At 34.9% G+C, this 24,874-nt stretch overlaps 1 protein-coding gene across 1 annotated transcript in view; it reads right to left on the reverse strand.

The window, feature by feature from the left end:
- LOC145247222 (uncharacterized) overlaps nucleotides 1–24,874 on the reverse strand; it is a 341,528-nt gene that overhangs the window by 221,871 nt on the left and 94,783 nt on the right. The window contains exon 3 of the mRNA XM_080108849.1: nucleotides 10,178–10,289. Within this exon, the coding sequence (XP_079964975.1) occupies nucleotides 10,178–10,289 (112 nt within the window). The remainder of the gene's footprint in view (nucleotides 1–10,177; nucleotides 10,290–24,874) is intronic.

Consider the following 24,874-nt stretch of genomic DNA (forward strand, 5'->3'; position numbering starts at 1 on the left):
CATGTAAATATACCCGTATTATTATTATTATTATTATTATTATTATTATTATTATTATTATTATTATTATTATTATTATTATCTATATATTAATACGATAGCGTGTGGGTTCTTTTGTGTGTCACGCTTTCCGGTAAATTTCATTGGTTGAGATTTAAGAACACACACGCCATCGTATTAATATATAGATTGTACTAAATGGCAGTTAATGTATTTGGTGAGAGTTTAATGAGATGCCAGGCATAATCTCCTCCTTTTCAAGTAGGAGTGATGATAGTCTGACGTGTTTACTTCCGGTGATGACATCATTATCTTCTGTTAAAAAGATTAATATAATATATTTATGATGTACTGCATTGAGATAAGATGTCATATTCCAAAAATCACATGGATGTACCGTTGATTCCAAAATCAGGTAAATGGATCAGTGCACGCTAGGAGCTTATTTGTAACATTCCCAAAATCACGTAAATATATAAAGTAATCCTGAGTTCATAGTTTCGCTCTTATGTCATCATGGCAGTAATTGCAAAAACTCTTCTCGGAAAGGCGGGGATTAAAGTCACTTGAATTCTGAGACTGATACTACACTCAGAAATTCATGTTGAAGTAATGGTTGTCTAATCTCTAACCGTGTTAATGTTTTATATATTAATTTTGAAAAGCTGCTGAATTAGTTTATGATTTAAACATTACTTTATTTCAAGTATATTTTTACCAGTGGTGTTGAGGGATATGAAATCAGTCCCGGAAATGGCTGAAACCGTTTACGCATTAAACATTACTTTATTTCATGTATATTTTTAACAGTGGGGTGGAGGATATTAAGTCAGTCTCGGAAATGGCTGCAACCATATACGTTTTAGACATTACTTTATTTCATGTATATTTAAAACAGTGAGGTGGGAGGTAAGAAGTCAGTCTCGGAAATGGCGGAAACAGTTTACGATTTAAACACTACTTTATTTCAAGTATATTTTCAACAATGGGGTGGCGGATATGAAGTCAGTCCCGGGATTGGATAAGTGCAAATACATACTATCAGAATACTCAGCGTCGGCCAAGAAATGTGGAAAAAATAAAGTAGAAGAATACCCAGCGTCGCCCAGAATCGAATAAGATAGGTGTAAGATATAAACTAGCAGAATACGCAGCGTCACCCGGGATTGGCTAAGATAGGTGGAACATATATACTATGAGAATACCCAGAATTGATTGATGTGTTTGTAATGAAATAATCAGCCCAGGCAATATATCAAAATTATTATTTTAGTAGGGGCGATAATGTTAGTTAAAAATTATAAAAAATGATTGTCGAAATCAATAACATATCTAAGAATTATGAAAAATGATGACATGTGAGTTAATTGATTGGTGTGTTTGTAATGAAATAATCAGCCAAGATAATATATGAGAATTATTATTTTAGTAAGGGGACGATAATGTGAGTTAAAATTATGAAAAATGATTCTCGAAATCAGTAAAATATCCAAGAATTATGAAAAATGATGAAATGTGAGTTAATTGATTGATGTGTTTATAATGAAATAATCAGCCCAGTTATTATTTTAGTAACAGGAAGGGGCGATAATGTGAGTCAAAAATATAAAAAATGATTGTCGAAATTAGTAAAATATCCAAGAATTATGAAAAATGATGAAATGTGAGTTAATTGATTGATGTGTTTGTAATGAAATAATCAGGCCAGACAATATATCAAAGTTAATATTTTAGTAAGGGGGAGGCGATACAGTTTTAATAAAATGGCTAGAATAATATGGGGGTGTCTTCATTCATGCTGAGCGCTCACAGAATGCCCAGCAGTAATATATTACATATGAAAGATGCCGCTGTGGAGTTTCCACAGGTCTCGCTAGTTATTATTATTGGCTCCCATGGAACTTTCACACGTAAACAAACGATCTGATTGGAAACCTGTGGTGTTCTCTGGAGGCTGAGTGACAACAAGTCTCCCCAGACGTCCAGTTCTCTCCACCTCCTTCGATAGCATTTGCGAATGACTCCATGGAAATATTTTAATGTCAATCCTACACACATCAAAGGGTAGCAGATCAGCAAAAGTTTTTACAATGACTAATATGCTATACCATCTTAAAAAGGTTCGTTTAAAAGAAGCAAAAGTTGCAGGTAAGAAATTCCAGGAACAAGTGGCAGCAACTACGAGCCTTCAGTGAAATACCAAACTACTGTAGAATCAATTTTGGATAAGAAAAATGTTTAAGATATTAATGACCACAGGTTACAAGAAGTCCATTATTAGATAGGAGATATGATTGTTGTTGATCAGCAACCATATTCTGTACCATCTGACATTGAATTTAATAGAGGTATTCCAAAACATTGTTCAAATTACAGCATTCAATCAAAAATACTTCATTGCAAAATAATTTTCGATATATTTACAAAAGCAAAACAAATTCAATTATCTCCTGCTAAAATTAGCAGCATTTCATGGACTACAGACATTTGGACAGCTACAACAGATAATGCTCTTGTAATATATACTGTTGATGAGATTCCTACTTAAACAACTTACCAATGGGGACCTGTTCAAAAATGGTCCAGTTACTGAGTCCACTTCAAGAAATCACAAAAGAATCAAGTCACAGAACTTCAATCATATCGATAATAATACCTTCAATTTTTTTAGGTAATTTCTTTCAAAAGCTGTCCAATCTAATTCTGATATTTCTGACTTTAGTGGAATCCTTAACACTGAACAATTTAATGAATCAATGAAAACAAGATTTTCATCTATTATATAACTCTCACCTGTCTGTTTAAATGTATGTATGTATGTTTGCATGTTTGCCTAAGAATTTAGACAGAAGCAATACATTTTCACAAGATCAGGATCGTTTTGAAGCTCAAGCCTTCGGACGACAAATATCGAAAAATTGGCTAAAAACATAAATTCCTTCACCTTCAACTAGACACTTTTCTACAAGGATGGGTCGCTTTTTTTCGCCGATATTTTTTAAAGTCACCCACTCCTTTCGATTGACTAGCGTTAATTTAAACCTTCGCTACTTCCGGTTTGGAGATGAATTATACGACAAAGACACGTTTTTTTTTTCATGTTCATTTCGGCCTTCGCGGTACAGGATTCGAGCCTGCCTGTCACATACAAATTCAATACAGCTAGACTAATAGCACCTATCTTTGCAGACAAATTCAATCATGATAATAAAATACTACATTACATCCTAGGAACAACATCATCACAATCGCAAGACTGTTAGAGGAAAGGGTACTTATTTTCCCTCTAAATATTTAGACCTACCACCGCGACAGGTCGACACCGTTCCACAGATTTTACACTTACACCGGCTGTAACTAGCTCATACATACATATATACATTATATATACCGTATTAGAATCTAAACTTTCTTCTCGACCTTATATATATATATATATATATATATATATATATATATGTATATGTATATATGTATATATATATGTATATATATGTATATATATGTATATATATATGTATATATATATACACACACACACATATATATATATTAGGTTAAGAAGAAAGTTTTTGCGGAATTTTAAATTTTGATTTCAAATGATGTATTTTCAAATAAATTTTTATTATAATACCTTTACTTTATATATCAATTTTAAGAGCTTTTTTCACTTTATCTAATTGTTTTAATTACACTCGTTCTAAAACAATTATGCCTTCTTTTTAGAACGTTAAATACAAGATGGAAAAAAGCAAATTCGCACGATTTTCTTATTTCAATTTTAGCCAGACCGAAAAGCTGCCGAAACAGCTCACGGTATTAATAAAGCATTTTGCCCATGAACCACTACTGAACGCACAGCATAATGGTGGTTTAAGAAATTTCTTGATGGCGACAAGAGTCAAAGATGAGGAACGTCGTGGTCGTTGATGAAATGTTGACAACAACTAATTAAGAGTCTTAGTTGAAGCAAATCTATGCACAACTGTTCAAGAACTTGCTTCTGAATTAAACATAATGTATACGACGATTTCCAACCACTTGGGAGAGATTGGAAAGACAAAAAAGAAAATTTGGTAACGGGTGCCTCACAAATTGAACAACAGCCAGAAGAAACGTCGTTACGAAGTGCCGTCTTCCCTTTTTTATGCAACACGAACGACCCTTTTTACGACTTGCGATTTTTTTTTACGATAACCGGCGACGCTTTATTCAGTGTTTAGACACCGACGAAACTTCACGACACTTCCTGAAGTCAGAGTTGCACCAAAAGAAAGTCATGTTTAAATGAAAGGTTTTTCAAACATAACTCAATTTCTAAAATGATCAATATTTCATGTATTTTTTATGGAAAATGTCAGATTTTGTATAATATTTTTTAAAAATATAAACACATATCAATTTACTTAAATATAAGGTGTTACAAAGTCAAACAAAAATAGAAAACTTTGTCACATCTGATCGCGTCCATGACCACACAATGGAAAATAACATAAGGTAGGGGCACATATATGGTTATATAGAAGATAAAACTATTTGGAGACTAGGAGCAAAGTGTTGTATCTGTTCTCATACTACACTTAATCTATTTCTAATATATGTACTGCCAAAGCAAGTATCTTTCTATCTTCTGTAAAGGAAAGAGAAATCCTTTTGACTGGAGCAATTTTTATTTTTCATGACAACCCAGAGTGCTTCTCTTACATTAAAAACCTACCCTGTCTCATAGAGAGGCAAGTAAATATGGAAATGTAGCAACAAGGACAAGAAAAGAATTTCTCTTTGGTAGGTGAGCTGAATGGATTCGGTCACCTTTTTTAATGTTTTTTCTTCCGTCCCACTCTTAGAGGAGCTTGCAACGAGTCTTACAAAATCGTATAATGCCCTCGTGGGGAGGCCCGTAAATGGTTAAATGCATATAGCAAAAAGGCAAATGAACTGGTCCAATTAAGAAAACCAAAATGATACCATTGACAAAAACGAGGAAATCATATTGAAAGTTATTTTTGGTATAAAAAAAAGAAGAGTATTTTATGTTTTCTTTCGCGTAATTCGTTTATCCGGTTGGAATAAAATTTCCGAATTGCCTCTGAATATATCTAAGGTTATTGGGTGCTTTCTGTAAGGAACCAAATTAATTTCTCTCTCCCCCTCTCTCTGTCTTTCTTTCTTTCTCTCTCTCTCTCTCTCTCTCTCTCTCTCTCTCTCTCTCTATATATATATATATATATACATGTATATATATATATATGAATCTATATATGTATATGTATACATATATGTATACATACAACATACATACATACATACATATATATACATACATACATATATATATATATATACATATATATATATATAGATAGATAGATAGATAGATAGATAGATAGATATTAGTTGTACAGTTTTAATTTCCTAGACGCAATCCATTGAAACTGTTATGTTTATTAAAGAGTGCTCGATGAACGGAAAGGCGTTTTTATAATATGTTTATTCATACAAACAGTATTAGCTACATATGAGCATACATGTTTCTGTAATGATCTCTAGTTAGAGATCCTGCATCATGGGGCTAGTAGGGCAAGAGTACTTCTGATATGTCCAGCCTAAGAATACCTTTTTTAATATATAAAATGTAGAGGAAAAGAGATTAATTTTATGTAGTTTTTATCGGAAGTAAAACTTATTTTTCAATCGAATTAGGTAACTCACGTATGGATGACAAGGTTTAATAGAAATTAATGTATGGTCCGACTCGAAGTTATAGCATATTTATTTGGGTTATTTCAATTATGCGAACTACTGTAATCTTTTTTTTTTTGTGTGTGTTATCCGCGCACAGGTTCGGCCGATGCAACCTCCGACCTTTTCAGGTGCGTTTTGTCGAACTCGCGAGTCTTTATGTCGAACGGAAACCTTCATTTATTTCACGGAGGTAGTTTACTCTCGTTCCGTCGACCATGACCTGGTAGAAGTCTTAAAATCCTTCATAATTGTATTTTTATCATCACTATCCAGATGATTATTATTTATGACTGATTTTTATATAGTAAGCTTTTGTCCGTTATGCCGAGGGAAATACTATGTATAGCAGGCATGTCAAACTCAAAATCTCCTTAGGGCCATGGGAGCCGATTTTAATTATCATGAGGGCTGCAATTTCGTGCGTTTATTTATTTATGTATTTTTTACTTAAAACTAGTAAAGATAAAAGTTTTAAGAAAAAGTTCAAGAAAAATATACTACAGTGTAACCCGGATATAAGAGACCAAAATATAAGAAAAACGGATATAGGAGACATTTTCTCTGGTCCAAAATTAGAGCCTGTACAGTGAAACCCGGATATAAGATCCCCGGATATAAAGTGTAACCCAGACATAAGAGAGCTGTGTCCAGTCTCTTATATTCGGGTTACGCTGTATAATTTTCTAACGAATACTATTTAAAAACATGAAAAAAGTAAACGAATTTTATCACTAAATTGAAAAGTCAAATTCAAACGCTAAAAATCTAATTAAAAAATACTTATATAACAAAAATAATGACTAATAAGTGGCCCCATGCTTAATTTACAAAAATTATAACTAAATTCATCTTTCATAAATTTTTAAGTAAAATCATTTTCTTTTATAAAGACAGATTAAAAAAAATAGTTTTACCGCGTTTTTAAATGGAGATAATCCTCAAAATTCAATATACGAAAGGATAGTAGCCAATACAATAAAAAAAAAAATTAAAACGTAAAAACTATACATTAGAATAAGGAAACGTTAGTTAATTCTAGTCGTTAGGCGCACCCATACATAAAGCTTAGATGTTATTTTTTATATAACTTCACTGAAAATTATCTCCTCTCACTCCTACGCCCAAACGTACCAAACCCCTGCCAATGAGTTGTGGGAGAAAGGAAGACAATTTGTGCGGGCTGCAAACGTGTCTACGACGGGCCGTATGCGGCTCGCAGGTTTGACATGCCTGATGTATACTATTACGCACCTGAAGAACATCGAAGGTTACATCGGTCAAAATAACAACCATACTCCGAATAATCAAAATAATACGGATTATCTAAACGATTCTGATACATATGTATGGGTGGGGCTAATGATATCACCTAGATAGAAAGGATATTGAGATTGGCATTTTAAAAGTTACGGATTGCACAGATATTGACTTGCTGGCCACCTCAACAAACTTTGACGCAAAGTCGGAAAATGTGAATGTCCGGCCAGAGTCCACTAAAGGAGGGACACTCTGGTCTTGCAAAAATTGCCTGGGAATTCCCATCGACATTTTCCGATAAGGGTGCTTCAGGCAACAAGCGATGAACTTGCCCCACCTTAAAGCCTGGGAGGGCGTAGCACAGTCTGACAAGTACTGGGCCAATTCCTGGCCCTCGCACCTGCCAGGCGCATTGACAAGGACAGATTCTTTATCGGTACTTTCTATCCAAGTCTCCAAGCAACAGAAACAGCAAGGAAACTCATCCTTCGACATTGAAAATAATGATTACGGATTTCATAATCGCTAATCCAAGTTCGAATCTTGCTCTGTAATCTGATCAGTGACGCGGTGTGTCGTGCATGGGTCCCCCGCCACAGTTCTGAGCAGAATAGTTTTTTTTAGAGAATCGTCAACTTAAGATATCGTATTCCAAAAGGAAGTGAGAAAATATGTTTAATGTAAGATCTTTCTGAATGGGTGCGTTTAGTTTCTCATGTAGAAAGTATAGAAAGACGCAACTCATTGTTAAGGGAAAAGAAAATCATTCAACAATTAAGGACATTGAATAAATATTGAACATTTAAACTGTGTTCCTCTTTCTTTCTCCAGTAATGTGCAAATAGTGAAGAAGATGCTGAAGCGACAAGTCTGATAGCATCAACGTCGACGTACATCAACATCTATTTTAGTCCCAACACGCTGTCTGATTTACATTAACGATCAAATTATAAGATCCTTAGCAGGGAGATGCGACGTTGCCAGGCATGACAATGTTTCACACTCCCATATTTTTATTATCATTGAAATCGGTGAGATCGCTCATTTTTTTAACAAATCGATTGATTGCCTGCCCTGTTTAAGGGATATATCGCGGTGCACAGACGGAACTTCGGATGCCTATTCGCAGTGATTTAGCACACTATACATTGTAATCTACATTGAACCGTAGAGAACCTACTGTTGATTTTATAAAATTACTATATATATATATATATATATATATATATATATATATATATATATGTTGTGTCTGTATCAATAACAACAAGAACGCAGAAAGTAAAGGTAAAACAGATATATTAAGACGAAAAGATAATACATATGTACAAAGGTGCAGTTGTACTGCAGTTGGAAGATTGTCCGGCAGCGGGCGTGTTAAAGTCTTTTATGGAGCAACCGGCACATGCGTCTTGCCTATCCGGCGTTCGAACACAGCTCCTCGGTCTTGCTGACTTGATACCTTTATCTATATCTTTTCACCCACGTATCCTAATTAGTGGGCGTCTCCACAACAATATATATATATATATATATATATATATATATATATATATATATATATATATATGTATATTAATATATGTGTATATATATATAGAGATATATATACATATATATATATATATATATATATATATATATATATATATATATACAGAAGTCAAATATCATGGTTCAATTGTGCTCTAAACAGAAATATTCATTTCGAACGCGCTCCTATCATATCAAAGAACCTACTGTTGATTTTATATGTCTGTCCTTTCTGCTTGTGTGGTGATAATGGGTTGAATTTACGTTTAAAATGCAAAAAAAAACATGATTCAATTGTGCTTTAAACAGAAATATCTATTTCGAATTCGCTCCTATCATATCAAAGAACCTACTATTGATTTCATATGTCGAACCTTTCGGCTTTTGTGGTAAAAAACTTCTCAAATTCCTTTGTGATCTTTGGCTGTGCATGGTGTTAACTTCGGTCAAAATCGCCTGTTATTTCTTTAATCAGGTTTTATCGATACTTGTCGAAGACATTTTGATACAAAACCTTTCTAAGAACACTGCTAGGCACATAAAGTTCCTTCGTATGTAATTTCATAAAAATCGCCCAGCCATTTTCGGGTCCATAGGGAACGAACTCACACACAAGCACGCAAAAAGTTCCTTTTATATAATAGTGCAGGTTTTTCGGCATTAATGTAGACTACATAGCTGTTTATGGCTGCACTTGAAAGAGCTTTGGTGATCAAGATCTTATTGATTATCTCTCTTCTGATATAAATAATGTAGTGCAATGAGGGAAATGGTTGGTCAGTGCTTCTCTCACTACCAACTCTCAGATATTTGTTTTGCTCTAGCTAAAATGAATAGCTATCTCCTTGAGAAAGACCCTTTCTCTGATAAACACTTGTGGCTGACTATCTCCGGACCTAATAAGCAAGATTTATATTCAATGTGTTGCTAAGGTTGCTAGAAAATGGTTGGATCATTCTACCTGACAAGATAGTTCCAAAGATCTGATGCAACCCTTTATCTAAATACAAGGTAGATACGCCCTCAGGTGGAGTATCCCTGCAACACATGGGGAGATGCAGCACTATTTTTACTGGAGTTCAAAATCGACTCCGCAGTGATACGTACAAAATAATGAACAATCATGCAGTATAGTTGACAGCTGAGAAATCGAAAACAAAGTGTACAGAAAATAACTATTACCAAATGTATTTATGATTTTATCTTCTAATAACCTGAATAGTTTTAAAATTATGAAACTGTAAATCTGTTATTTCGAAATTTGTTTATTACTTATGCTCCGTTATTTTTACCGATCCGAACACAGATCAATCCCATATAGGGGTCGCTTTTCTTTTGGAAATACTCTCTAATTTTATGCGTAAGTCCAGGTTTGATTGTCAGTAAAATTTGGACCAGCCTACTTATAAGATATTTTAAATCGAAAATAAAAACTAACTAAAAAATCGAAAGTTATATCTGATTGAATATTTTTCGTTTAAGTTAAAATATGAAGACACATTTGGAAAAAACAAAACTTAGAGTTTCATAATTTTAAAACCATACAGATTGGTAGAAAATTTTGACTTTGATGCGTGTAAAGATATTTTCGATTTTTTGGCTACTATTCTGCATGATTATCGAATAATTAATCAGTTCTTACCTTGGCCAGTTGATCGAATCTACCGAACAATTCATTCAAGATTCGCACCAATTCTTGTGCCGTACATTGCGATGCAAGCGCTGTAAATCCAACGATATCCGCGAATAGGATACTGTGAAAAACCGGAAGAAAACAAAATATAAAAGTAAAATTTGATTTGAAAGAATTAAAAGTCAATCATTATTTTCATTGCATGCTTTAATAAAGTTAATACTTTCATAAGTACCGCCATTCAAGAAACATCATTTATACTTGTTTAAACGTGCCCTTTTTATTATCTTCATCGACGTTTCTTTTCACTTTCACTGCGCTTCATGTGTAGTCGTGATCGTCTCATCTGTTGAAGTAGACGACTAAAACTTCTCACGCATGAAACATACAAAGGGAAACGTTTTATGAGTTTCTTCAAGGTTTCATTGGAGAGAATCAATTTAGGAGAGAGTGATTAAAGTTATCTACATCATTAGCGGGTCGCATTCGCATGCTTCCAACAGAAAGAAGCAAACTAAAAACCTTTGTTTATCTCACTCGAAAACGTGACGTCATGTCATTATTCGGCTTTGTTTAATCTACCAAGTTAACTTCTGTCTTCACCCCCACTTCAACTTCACGTCACTAGCTACAATTTCATTGACAGATCCTGACTTGCTAAAATTCAACTGTTGTGGCCCTAAACTAGTCATTAAAGAAAACAGGGGTACCTAACTGAGTTAGAAAAGGTAAAATATATTAAAATCAACAACAGCATATACAAAAAGCAATCATCGTAGTAAGTACCACGAAGATTGTGGACTATAAAAATACACTGACCACACCGAGAGTCGGAACACTCACTTAATTTTTACAGTTCGGAAGAGTTCATCTTTAATGCATGGATAAGTCTCTATAATACTCCCTTCCAAGCTCGGTTGATTTGGAATTTCTATGTTTATCCAAAGAAACTCTAATGTTGGAAGCTGGTAAAGTCGAACTACTTTCGTATTTTCTAATCCTAATTGCTACATTGGTTTTTGGATATTGGTTTTTGTGTTTCTTTGAACACTTCAACCTTTTTTTGATTTTGTTGAAACAAAATATCTGTTTTATTTGTTACGCTTTTATTTGATGCGCATTTTTTAATTGTTGCTGCGCCACTTTTCGACGTATTTCCGAATTATACGCGTTATCCTTTTTATTGAATTTTTTTAAACTCATGTTCACCCCTTACAAAGCATGTCGCCACTTGGACGTAAGTGCTTACTATTTGAGGCCATGTCTAGGAAAGATTAACAGGATATTTGTTTATGTTACATTTAAACTTCTGCATATCAGTACAGTCAGGGATGCAGGCAACAGGAATGGGGATTTATAAAACTAGCGGTTTGAGAGAAGAAACTATTAGAATAGAAAGTTTCTAGCATTTAGGGACATCAACGGTGAAGGGGTGAGATCTTATTGCTAAGCGGGTTTGTCGGGGATATGTACATTGAGAGGGTACAAGTGAAACAAGTTCATCAGAACACATTCCATTGAAATATTTGTAAAACAGGCACAGTGATGCAACATTGCGGCGATGAGACAGGGACTGGAGCTTAGTTGATAAAGTGGGACCGATTAAATTGACAGCTCTTTTTTGGACCCTATCTAAGAGGGAGAGACTAGTAGCAGATGCACCAGCCCAGATGTGGCAACAATACTCCATGCATGAACAAATGGTGGCCTTGTAAAGGTACAGGAGAGTCTCAGGTGTGAGTAGTCTTCTAGCTTGATAGAGGGAACCCACGTTTTTTGCAGCAGCCTTTACAATGTCCTCTATGTATTTGTTCCAGTTCATATTGCCCGCAAATATTAGGCCGAGGAATTTGAAGGTAGAATTCTCAGGTAGGGTGCTATTTGTCATGGATATAGACGATTAGAGAGGCTTAATTGTTAAAGGATGAGCAGCTTAGTTTTACTAACATTAAATGTTACCGTCCATTTGCGGCCTTATTCCACTATTGTCTTAATTTGCTGTATATTATTTATTTGATGTATCGCTGTTTGTTATGTTTGTTGGTCAATCTTTTTAGAAGTAATTCCTGATTCTTTTGAAAACGTTCTTCCGGTTAGAGCTATTGTTTTTGGAGTTCTTGCTGTTGTAGGAAAAATGTTTTTCCATTTTATGCTATATTTGTTCAGCTTGGTGTTGATGTTGACAATTTTTTAAAATAACATCTTTAAAGTTCTTGTAGACCACTTTTTTCTTTTCAACAGCGAAATTTACTAAACAAAACCAAAAAAACAAAAAAACGCTTTACCGTTTCTTATTCACTTTACTTTTAATGCTTTATGTACAAATTTAGCCCCCTTTTTATCGAGGTCCAAAAAAAAAAACGAGTTTTATTTTGCGTTAGTTGCCAAAAAATCTGTAATCCGATAGCTATGGTATAAATTGTTGGCATTTTTATTTCTTGTTTTCTATTAGTTAAAATTTTAATCGGTGGTCTTTTATTCAATTTCAGTTATTTTGAGTTTTTCCTTGTGTTAATTCGAATGATTGACGCCCCAAAAATGTGGCAGACACCGGAATGTTTTGATTTAGCTTCATCATAGATTCACGAATCCTTGTTAGTTAAGTTTTTGTGTCGCATAGTTTTGATGGATAATCCCTTTGAAAAGTTCGAATCCCTCGTCACCAAATTGTTGTGTTGGATATCCCATGACGAATTCGAATCCATCGTCGCGAAGTTTTTGTCGCCCTCGAAGAGCCACTAAGGAAAACATGGACAGGGAGATGAGTTAGAAAAAGTAAAATATATTGAAAAAATTACCCCCCCCCCCAAAAAAAAATAACAACAGAATATACAAAAAGCAACCGTCGTAGTAAGAACGACCAAGATGGCGGACTACAAAAACACACTGACCATAGATATCTAGAGACTGAATCCTTAGAAAACAATCGCCAAGTTCGTTGTAGAATGTGTCAAAAATGGCTAGTCACATTCGATGCTATCAAGATAATGTCGCTCTCCTGTAAGAATTATAAAGAAACCGCTTTAATCCCCGATTGCCATGACTAATAATAACCTTTCTGAGAATCTGACGTGCATACACCTCGCCCAGACATTAAGGGTTAACATAAATTGTAATAAATATATAGAAGATATTGCCAAATCTGCAGCAAAGAATCTAGATTCCATCTACCGGGCTAAAAATCTTCTATACTTACAAGATCCTATATATCTATAAATATTTGCAAAATAGTCACAAAAAACACTCGTCTAGCTACATCCACTGTCCACAATTCCCGTACTATCTAACTGTGCCTCAAATTTAAACATAAATTATTCGAAAAAGTTTCTTTTCTAGAATTGTTCGCCGGTGCATCTCTTTCTAGCTGACTACATCATTGTCGTTTTTAAGTCGAATGTAAACAGGTTCTTGATAATAATCTAATTACGAGTAAGACCTTAGGAAATTCAACAGCGCCATATTTCATACGTAACATATTGCTGCTGGGCATTCTGTAGACATTCGGCATGAAAGGACACCCCGCGATATTATTGTAGCCCTTTTGTTAAAATTGTAAAAGTATTTATTTTGTTAATGTAGTGTCAGAATATACCTGGTTATTACAGTTTATCTCCAGTATCTTTATAGGAGTCTGTGACATATTTCTATTGTATGGACAGCCCGCGCGAACGGAAACCCCTACAATATCATTATACCATCTTTAGACAGAACAGATACTACCCTTGGATCCTAGCCAGAAGATTAAAAAGGTATATTTTAATTTCCCGTACGACCCAAAAACGACAAAATTTTTTTATATTTTAATTTTTTGTACATTGCTTCTTCGGTGATCTGGAGATCCTATTTATTAAAAAGGAGGATGGAAAGTGAAAAAAAAAAACTAAAGCTATGACAACAGCATATTCTTTTCATTGTTTTTACTCTTGAGTGTGTATCCGTTGATATTTTATATGCTTTTATATAGAGTGATGTGGTGCTCGGTTGATTAACTGTGTCTGTGTCGGATATCTACTCGAGAGTCAAAACAATGGAAAGAATATGCGGTTGTCATAGCCCTAGTGATAGCATACTACGGACATTAAATTAGCGTCTCTATATACTAATTTAATGTTTGTAATATGTTATCACCTTCTATTCTCCTTTTCAATAAATAGGATCTCCCGATCGAATAATTTATAATCTGGAAACTGTGACACACGTACGTACGCTAAAATTACTACCGTATTAATATATATATATATATATATATATATATATATATATATATATATATATATATATATATATATATACACACACAATTTCCACCACTGCCAATTATTACGCTGTTGTCTCACCGACCACCTGACACTGATTGATTTTTTTCCTCGGATAGTTTTTGGGCCTTGATATGCGATGATTCAATTGCAAAATCTCTCTCTCTCTCTTTCTTTCTCTCTCTCTATATATATACACATATATTAATATACATATATATATATATATATATATATATATATATATATATATATATATATATATTTATATATATACCATTTGTCCATGCATGGAGCATTGTTGCAACATCGAGGTTGGTGCGCCAACCACTAGTCTCTGTCAGTTGAAAAAAAATCGCTACAGTAAAGTCTTGTACTGTCTACTAGTGATTGAACGATTTCAATATTTTTCCCGATTTCGATACAATTACTTATTCCGTGCTAAATTCCCGATTCCGATGCAATCACCGATTCCGATTCTTTATAAATCCCTAAATATTTAACTATAATAATTTTATTTTGTACCGATTACTGTAAAAAAAAACCCATCTTAAACGTGCCTATATTTTCTCAAACGTAAAAACACACTTGTGAGAAGGTGATCTAGAGATTTTAATCTTACTGGAAGTTTTAGTCAATAAATATTGATTATTTTATTATTACAAACAGTGGAAGATGTTTCTTGAATCAAAATCAAATAAAAATGATAATTTAAGGAATCGGTTTTAGCATCGGAAAATCGGCTCAAAATTTTCCGATTCCGATACCGATTCCGATACTCCTAAAAACTCTGATTTTTCCGATTCCCGATTAATCATCCCAACACTACTGTCTACCAAGCTCCGATTCCCGACTTACGACAAAATCTCACCCTTTCACTTTAGAGGTACGGAGATGTCGGAAACTTTCTACTCTAACTTCTTGCATCGAATCGTTTTGCCTTTGGAAGTTCTTTTCTGTTCCATGTTTCCTCGCCTGCATCAACATGCAGAAATGTAAATGTAATGTGAACAAACATCTTACTTCATAATTACCCTGTAGAACCTACCTCGTAATCATGGTGTAAACAGAAGCAAAAGAAAGCGTAAACGAGTTTACACAAATTTATGTTAAATAAAAATCTTTGAAAACTTCCTTAATAAATTCCAAGTGAAAAAGTAATCAATTACTTACTACAACTCAACCAAGTGAAGATATGCTCGACTGCACGTAGTAAGGAAATAAAGAGGAAATTGTTTTTTTTTACACAGGAATCGCCACTTATCAAGACCCGGATGCCACTCGAGGATAAGGGTTAAGGGGTATACATTAGTCAATGTGATTATAACGTAGTAAACATAACTAGTGGGAATTTTGTAAATTGGATTACTTAGGGGGACGGTTCATCAAGAACTTTTTTACATTAGACTTGAAGATAATCAGATTGTCAGCTGGAAAGCAGGCAATCGGAAGAGAGTTCCACAGGCATGCAGTTTCACGAAAAAATCTTTGTTCATGGAATCTCCATTTAGATTTAGGCAGAGATAAAGAGTGTGGGAAATTATTGATAGTGGTTTTGGCTAGACGAGTGTTTTTCGTGAAAGTTTGGCGAGGGTGGACCATAGATTGAAGCTCAGCTGAGCATTTGCCATGAAAATAATGATAAAGCAGAGACAAGCTCGCAACGTCACTTCAATGGGAAGAGGTTGCAGGGAAGAGAAAATGGCATCCCCACTAAGCTACAAAGTCTATTTTGAACTCTATCAAGTTAGGATAAGTTGCTTCTAGCAGCTGCTGCCCAGATGTGGCAACAGTACTCCATCGTTTGCCGTACCTGGCTTTTATATAGGCAGAGAATTGCATCAGGAGTGAGATATCTACTGGAGCGGTAGAATGATCCTACCATTTTTCCAGTGACCTTGGCACTGGATTTGATATGTGTTTTCAGGTCAGAAGTTAAGGTCAAGCCCAGAAGCATGTCAAAACATGAGACTTCCCCAAGACAAGAGCCATTCATGTCAACTGATGTCAGATTAACATCAGAGCGTAGATGGTGTAGAGATAGAAGCTTGGTTTTAGATGCATTAAAAGTAACCAACCCTCTCTTTCCCCATTGTACCACTTGCTCAAGATCAGAGGAGAGAGAATCCGAGAGAACTTGGTCGTTTACGATCTTAGATGTGCTACCATAGATAGTAGTGTCATCAGCATAGATGTCTACGAATGATGTAAGGATGTGATTTGGAAGACCACTAATATAGATCAAGAAGAGAGTAGGGACTCCAGCATTAATACTAAGAGCATCTGATTTCTGCCCCTCAACCACTACTCTTATGGACCTATCAGAGAGAAATGATTTAATAATTGAGAAGACATTTCCAGCTATACCATAGTTGGAGATCTTGTAAAGTAAACCTTTATGCCATACTCTATCAAAGGCCTTTGATTTGTCAAGTGCAATTGCCCTAGAAAGGTAGCCTCCGTCGAGAGATTCGCTAATCCTATGAGATATAACTGTAAGCACATCTGCTGTAGATCTAGCAGAACGGAAACCATATTGCGTGTCACTAAGAAGGTTATTTTTGCTAAGACGATTGATTACTTCTCTATTTAATACAGATTCCAGCAACTTACTCATGACGCATAGGAGACTTATTGGCCTGTACCGTGAGGGAGATAACCGATCACCTGAATTCTTAAATACGGGGCATACTGATGAGATTTTCCAGGGTGACGGGAAGCAATTCTTAAGACAACGTTTAAACAGTTTTGTAAGGATGGGCGCAAGTTCTGGTTGAAGTTTTTTGAGTACTATAATTGGAATACCGTCAGGGCCGGTTGCTTTACTGGAATCAAGGTTTTTGATTAGCTTGGCAACATCACGTACAGATATTTGTATATCACATAGCATATTTTCTGATACAGGAGGGAATATTGGAGGTTGGCAGCCTTGGTCGCAAAGGTTAGAATTAGCTGCAAAGTTCTTGGCAAAGAGTTTGGCTTTGTCTGATGCTGACGAGATTACCTCAGGTCCATTTATGAGAGTTGGGATAGAGCACACGCACACACCTATCAATCTTTTCTAATGTTTCCACCCCTCCCATTCCTTAAAGTAATGTAATGTAATCATGCTGACTCCTTCGCCTTCTTCCGTCCTTCTGTACTTTCTTTTTTGTTTTTTTTCTTTTTCGTGGTCCCTTCTTTCCTCTTTTCATCTCTTTCAATTCTTTCCATTTATACTGTTAAGTCTTGCCATTCTCGTTTCCCTTCTATTTTGAGTCTAAAATGTCAGTTAATGTCACCCCTCCCACTTAAATTTTAGCGTTTTAATATTTTATTTTTATAAATAAAAAAAAATATTTCACTTCTTTCATTTTTTAACTAGATGCCTTCGGTGGAAATACACTTTTTTACCTCGTCTAACGAGTGATTTTTGGTTTCTTGCAAACCGATTTGCCTGAAGCATTAGCATGTTCAGTGCAGCGAATATCTAATATTTGTCTATATAAATAAAAATATTATATTTTGCTTTTTGTTTATTGAGCACTCTTAATAACTTCGTTTTAATTCATGACTTTTATCTCCTGGATGCCTTTAACTTGGCATATATATATATATATATATATATATATATATATATATATATATATTGAGAGAGAGAGAGAGAAGAAAGAGAGATAGAGGGAGAGAGAGAGAGAACCAAATGTCAGTAAAGATAACTCGTAAGGAAAGGGAACAGCAAAGCTTACAGAAAGGTTGATAGGTATATAGAAAGATAAAAGAAAAAGGGATAGACAAAAAGAGATATATGAACAGAGAAAGAGAAGAAAACGAAAGAAAGGCGGGGAGACATCAAATATTAGTAAAGCTAACTCGTAATGAAAACAAAAAGAAAAGCTTACAGATAGAAAGATAGATAGAGAAACAGAGAGAGAGAGAGAGAGAGAGAGAGAGAGAGAGAGAGAGGGGGGGGAGGCGACATCAAATGTCATTAAATCTCAGTCATGGTATCTATCGGTCGCTGATTATATCCCATTCCCCCTTTTCCGTATTCTTCAGCAGCTTGTGTCGCTAGGAAGCAGAAAAGTAGAAAGCCAGAGACAAGAAAGGTCTAAGCTAACAAACGGTTAGGGTGTAACACATGTTGGTAGGTCAGTATGTAAATATATATTTCATTATATCCGGTTTACGTCAAAGCTAATGCAATAAGTATCCATAATAACATTATATTTAACACCTTACATATGTCGCACTAGATCTTTGTATGATAGATTTAATGCAATTTTCGCTAACATTTGGAGGATATGTGTTTTCTATTATTAGTAATATACGTAATTCTAGTAGTTGTAGTAGTAGTAGTAGTAGTAGTAGTAATAAAGTGTTGTGTCGGTCGGTACTAACCCTATTCGAGTTTAACTGGCTTCCTCCAAAGGAAGAAGTTTCATGGGAGTATAAAATTAACAAGCGGTCCCTAGTCACATGTATACCCCCGTTAGGGGAGATGACGACGTGAGGTTTTTGCAACTCTTGAAAGGAAGGTGTCGACATCCTCCTACATACAGCGCCTGGAATTCCCGAATTGGTTACCCATTTAGTAATAACCAGGCTGAACGTTGCTTAACTTCGGTTATCTGACGGGAACTGGTGTGTCAACGTGATTAGGCGGTATATTAATAATAAAGAGTAGGAGTAGGAGTAGTAGTATAAGTTATAGTAAAATTTTTGGGTCGTTATGATACACACGGCATCAGGATAAATTTGGAGCAGATCTGAGCGCCACTATTGCTTTTAGTATTAGTATCGGGCGAGCACAGCCATAATTACACACACACACACACACACACACACACACACACGCACACACACACACACACACACATATGTATATATATGTATGTATAATAAGTTTTCAATAAATATCAATACTTTTTATACATAAGGATACTAGTCTTTCAGGTTTATGCAATTATCAGTGCAGGAAGTGATACTTGCTGTTGATCAGGATATTTGAATCAAGTCAACAAAGCCAACCTTAATATTTCGAGCTTTGCGGACTACCGCTGTTTCTCTCGGAAATTGGCGGCAATCAATATTTAAAAGAGATTGAATTTAAGTATATTTTATTTATTTGCGGACTGTTATCCTCATAGTTGTTTCAGGACATTTCGGTCAACTATTTCTCTAGCCTTCGTCAAATGGTTAACCGCGAGAGGATAGGAATGCTGAGTCTTTTAACTATATTCTCAGTAATTACTGCTTTCCATAGTTGTCGTCTCACCGCGATTTTTGGACAGCTTTGGGTAGGATTGAGACCTCTATCTCAATGCTCACCTGAAACCGTAGATACTCAACGCCCCTATCCACTGCTCAACGGACTCCGAACGGCGATCAAGGTTGGAATTTTTAGTCTTATAAATCCAAGTTTTTTTTCATATTTATCTGGTCTTTCATCGTCAGGACCGTACCGAATAGTGTATTATTTTATTATTGGAACCGGAGAACTATTTCTCTGGCCTTCGTCAGGTGGTTAACCATGACGGGATGAATTTGAATATTTATGAAGCGGGCTGTCATAATTTGTCGTCAGCAAACAACAAGTTTGGAATTTTGCATGTATGCTAGTTGAACGTTATTTTCTCAATTCACTTTAGAGGGCGCAACTTCCATCATTATATATATATATATATATATATATATATATATATATATATATATATATAATCTCGCTAGGTACAGCCACTCTGATGAGTCGTAGACGACAAAACACGTGTCAGTGGATAATTACATTTGAAAAATAATATATATATATATATATATATATATATATATATATATATATATATATATATATATATATATACTAGCATGGGCGCCCGGCGTTGCCCGAGTGTTTGGATGTGTATGTTGAGCAAAAAAAAAAAAAAATATGTGGAAGTAGGAAGGCAGGTTCGAACCCGTACCGCAAAGGAGGAAAAGAACGGGGTAAAAACCTAACGTTTATGCTGTTACGACCACCGCCAAACCGGAAGCGACATTTTTAAAAATTAAGGCTAGACAATCTAAAGGAGAGGATAACTTTAAAAAAATATCGGCGAAAAAAGTGACCCCCCTGTAGAAAAGTGCCTAGTAGAAGGGAAAGATATTAATATTTTTAGCCAATTTTTCGATATTTGTCGTATGAAAGATCGAACTTTAAAACGATACTGATCTTGGTAAAATCTGTCGCCTCTATTGAAAGTTTTAGGCAGACATGCAAACAGACATACATACATACATTTATATATTGGTAACTAAAAATTTTCGACCCAAACCGATGAAAAATATTGCCCTATCTCAGAATACCCTTTATGTAAAATTTCAAATATTTAGACCAGAAATTGTCTTAGTAATTTGGAAGAGACCGCAGAGGTCAATTCTTTAAAAAATCTAACCCTTTTTTGACCCGTTAACATTTATTGTTTTGTGCTCAAATAAAGTTATTAAGTTAGATCCATGCCCAAGGAACCTATATCTAAAATTTAAAGTTCGTAGACCCAAAATTGTAGGAGGAGTTTGGTAGAGTTCTCAAAGGTCAAATCGTTGAACTCTGACCCCTTAATCGCCAAATTTCTGTCTGAAAACCAATCACATCGATTTCCCCAACTCTCAGTACCCTGTATATCAAATTTCGAATCTGTAGACTTAAAATCGACAGAGTTATTGCGTAGGGAAATGTACACAGACACACAGACACAAACACACACAGACACTTTCACTTGTATATATATATTATTTTGTTTGGTATAGTCACACTCATTCAGCCGATTAAGCCTCCAACCTTCTGTATGTGCATCTTTCAGAATAAGAGGACATAACTGTGAAACTTGGGATTAGTTATGTCGAACGGAGGATAATAGCGTTGATTTACAATCAATTCGAAGTGACATCTCAAGATGGAAAGTTCAATCTTTCTAGAGCGATAATAACTAAGAATATATGGCTGACGGAATAAGAACAATATCTCCACGTATATTAGATAAAAAGTTAAATTTCAAATTCCGTCTAGTTTCCCGATGTCGACATTAAACATTATCAAGTTAGACTAGAAGATTATATAAGGTTCTAAAAGATACACTTAAAGAAGGTCGAAGTTTACATCGGCGTACTCTTATTTTTTTTTTTTTTTACACAGTGGTCACCACTTATCAAGGCCCGGAACCCACCCAGGGATAAGGGTTCTTGCAAGTACATTACGTTAGTGTGGAGATTTGATGAAGTGTTTACTTAAGGGGGCGGTTCATTAGGAATTTGTTAACGTTGGACTTGAACGCATTCAAGTTGTAGTCAGGTGGGAAGCAGGCAGACGGAACAGAGTTCCACAGGCGCGCAGTTCTAAGAAAGAAGCTTTGTTCATGGAATCCACATTTTGGTTTTGTGAATATAATAACCAAGATGAGGATAGTAGTTCGAAAAAAGTCAAATTATTTCGTTTTCCAGTTTTGCAAAAAAGGAAAAAAAAAAAATCCTCTCATAAATACCGATTCAAATACATAAAAATGCGCTTGCAAAAAAAAAAAAAAAAAAAAAGAAACAAGGGCATTTTGGGCAGTCACTTGATGATTGGGCCATCACGTGACTGTTTCGTTTTCGTTTGTAAAACTGAACGAGTTTCTCTTTTGTCCAAATTATATCGATTAGTCTGCAGTCGTCCATTGTTAGCAACTTGTGTTTGAATAAAGAAAATCAATTTTTTATTGGTTGGCGAGCAAGATTTGACAAAAATCAACCGGAAATAGAATCTCACTTTTCTTTCGTTGGTTTTAGGATTTTTTCTCCACCATTTCATAGTCAATTCACACAGAATTATAAAAACAAAAAACAAAAAACAAAAAAAAAACCTTCAATCTATTTATTATGGGAAGCACGGCTTGAATAGAATTATGTAATGAAAGGTTATTAAGGGATTTTTTATATACGTCCAAGTATTTAATAGATATCCATCTGTTGGTCTGTCATGCTTCAGTTTTAAGCAGCATTTTCATTATCAAACGCCGACATCAATTTAAGGTTTTGTTGAGAAACGGTTACTCATTCCCCCCGCCCTCGACACAAATGAATTATTGTACCACTTTATTGTTATCTTTTTTGTTTTTACACGTCAATAAAAAATGTTTTAAAAACTGGGAGTTAAGTAGGACGTCTCCTAATATGAAAGGGTGAATGCGGTATTATGGTGAAAGAAGATACTAGCTGGGAGAAACTTTTGATTTTGTTTAGTTCTGGAGTGACAAGGATGACCAACGACCCCCACAATCCCTCCTTTTGAGTTGGCCATGTGCTTAAGTTTTTTGTTCATCGCTGATTTTGACTGTATTTTTTAACATGAATAAAAGATTTAATATCTCAAAGTGTAGTATCTGTTCTTCAGATGCTACACTTCAATTTCTTGTTTTCTGTCAGTGGAGGAGAAATTCTTCACGACTGAGACAATTTTTATTTTTGTTCCTTTTCTCCACGTTAAAAAACGACCCTGGTGTCTAATTCTGTCCCGTGGGGAGGCATTGTAAATAGGTACTATACGATGCGACACAATAGAGTGTGTAAATATTTTCATTCGACCACCTGTAAAATGTTGAATAGCGAATGTAGCAGCAAGTTCTAGGAGCATATACCGGAAGGAACAGTTGGAAATAAGTCATGCACCATCCACTATGACTAGGCAATTCCTACAAATAAATACCTAGAAAACAAAACTATTAAAACCTGAAATAATAATATGGTCCAATAAGGAGAAAGAAACAACCTTAGTAGAAGTTAGTGTCCCTAGTGATGCTAGTTTGAACAGAGATGAGAGGAATGTGCGACGTGAAAAGAAACTGAAACCATAGGAAGATCGCCATCATTCCAGTAATAAGAAAAGCAAGCGGACCCAGGAAAAAGAATTTCAAAAACTACCTAGCAAATATATCCGGTGAACCAAGTGCAAGAAAGGTGCAAACAATTGCATTTAAAGGTAAGATCAGAATCCCCAAAAGATATTTCTATTGGAATGTATGATATAGCAAGTGACTGTCTGGCATCCGGTAGGATGCCTAATCCTTAGCTAGAACAAAATAACAAAAAATAAATAAAATTACAAAGGAGAGAGAGAGAGAAAGAGAGAGAGAGAGAGAGAGAGAGAGAGAGAGAGAGAGAGAGAGAGAGAATATATTAAATGCCCGCATCTTAAGAATAGCGGCCTCCGTTTGTCATCAAGCAATTTATTGATTTTGTTGTTGTGTTGCTACACAAATAGTTGGATTTTTGTATCCATCCCAAAAGTGACATGATCAAATAAAAACGAGTCTGAAGCCTAATAGGTCCAACACTATCTGCTAAGCTTGAACCTCTGCCTCATCATCGCAATGTTGCATCCCTGTACTTGTTTTACAATTACTTTAATGGAACGTGTTCTTATAAACACATAGCACTTGCGCCCTCTCGACATACATACTTGACATCCATATATTGGAGAACAGACCAGTCAAGGTAAGTAGTTTTAGTCTAAGAGTTGGAATTGTCATCGTGGAAGCATTCAGTTGAGAAGGTAGAAGGATACATGCACCGAAAAAAACCGCGTGCACTCCGAGAGCAAAAGAAGTCGCAGCTATGAAAATAAATGTGAAGCATGAAATATGAATTGGTGTTGATGAATTTTCGGAGAAGAAATTTTTTGCATTTTTAGGAGCAGATACAAAAAATTGCGGCTCTGAAGAAGGTATGTTTCTCCTTTGCTTAGTGCCAAACAGACAGAGATGTTTATTTGCCCCGTTAAAGATCTATATCGTATAAAATGAACTGTATTTAATGTGTAAACACTGACACCCACGCATTATACGTACGAGTTTATATTAGACGATCACAGATACACTGTTTTATGCATATATATATATATATATATATATATATATATATATATATATATATATATATATATATATATAATATATATATATATGGGTATATATATATATACAGGCGACAAAAAGAAAGTCCGCACTTGTAATTTTTTTCAAAAACTGCAAATTTAACCTAAATTTAATGTAACTGTTTAAACAAACTATACCTCATTTGATTGGCCTTTTATTTTTCTATAATTTTACCTGTTCATATTTGACTTTCAATTGAAATATTCTAGTGTTGACGTCAATTAAAAAATAACATCAAATTGAGGAGGCGAAAAGGAAGTCCGCACAATGGAAAATTATTATTTAAATGTAGCTTTAGGACATTCCTACAACACAAATACAACAGGAACACAATGAACTAGTTAATATTTAGTAGCATAGCCCCTTTGCAATTTGACAGCCTGTAATCTTTTGGACATTTCTTGAATTAGACTGCAGCAATACTCAGAGAAAAGGGCATTCCACTTTTCTTTAAATTTTGTCCAAACTTCTTCCAAATTTGAAATTCTATCATTTCGTAGCTGTTACATGATGTAATACCATAC

Source organism: Euprymna scolopes, chromosome 25 (genome assembly GCF_053919585.1).
Source record: "Euprymna scolopes isolate OS-2025 chromosome 25, ASM5391958v1, whole genome shotgun sequence".
NCBI lineage: Eukaryota > Metazoa > Mollusca > Cephalopoda > Sepiida > Sepiolidae > Euprymna > Euprymna scolopes.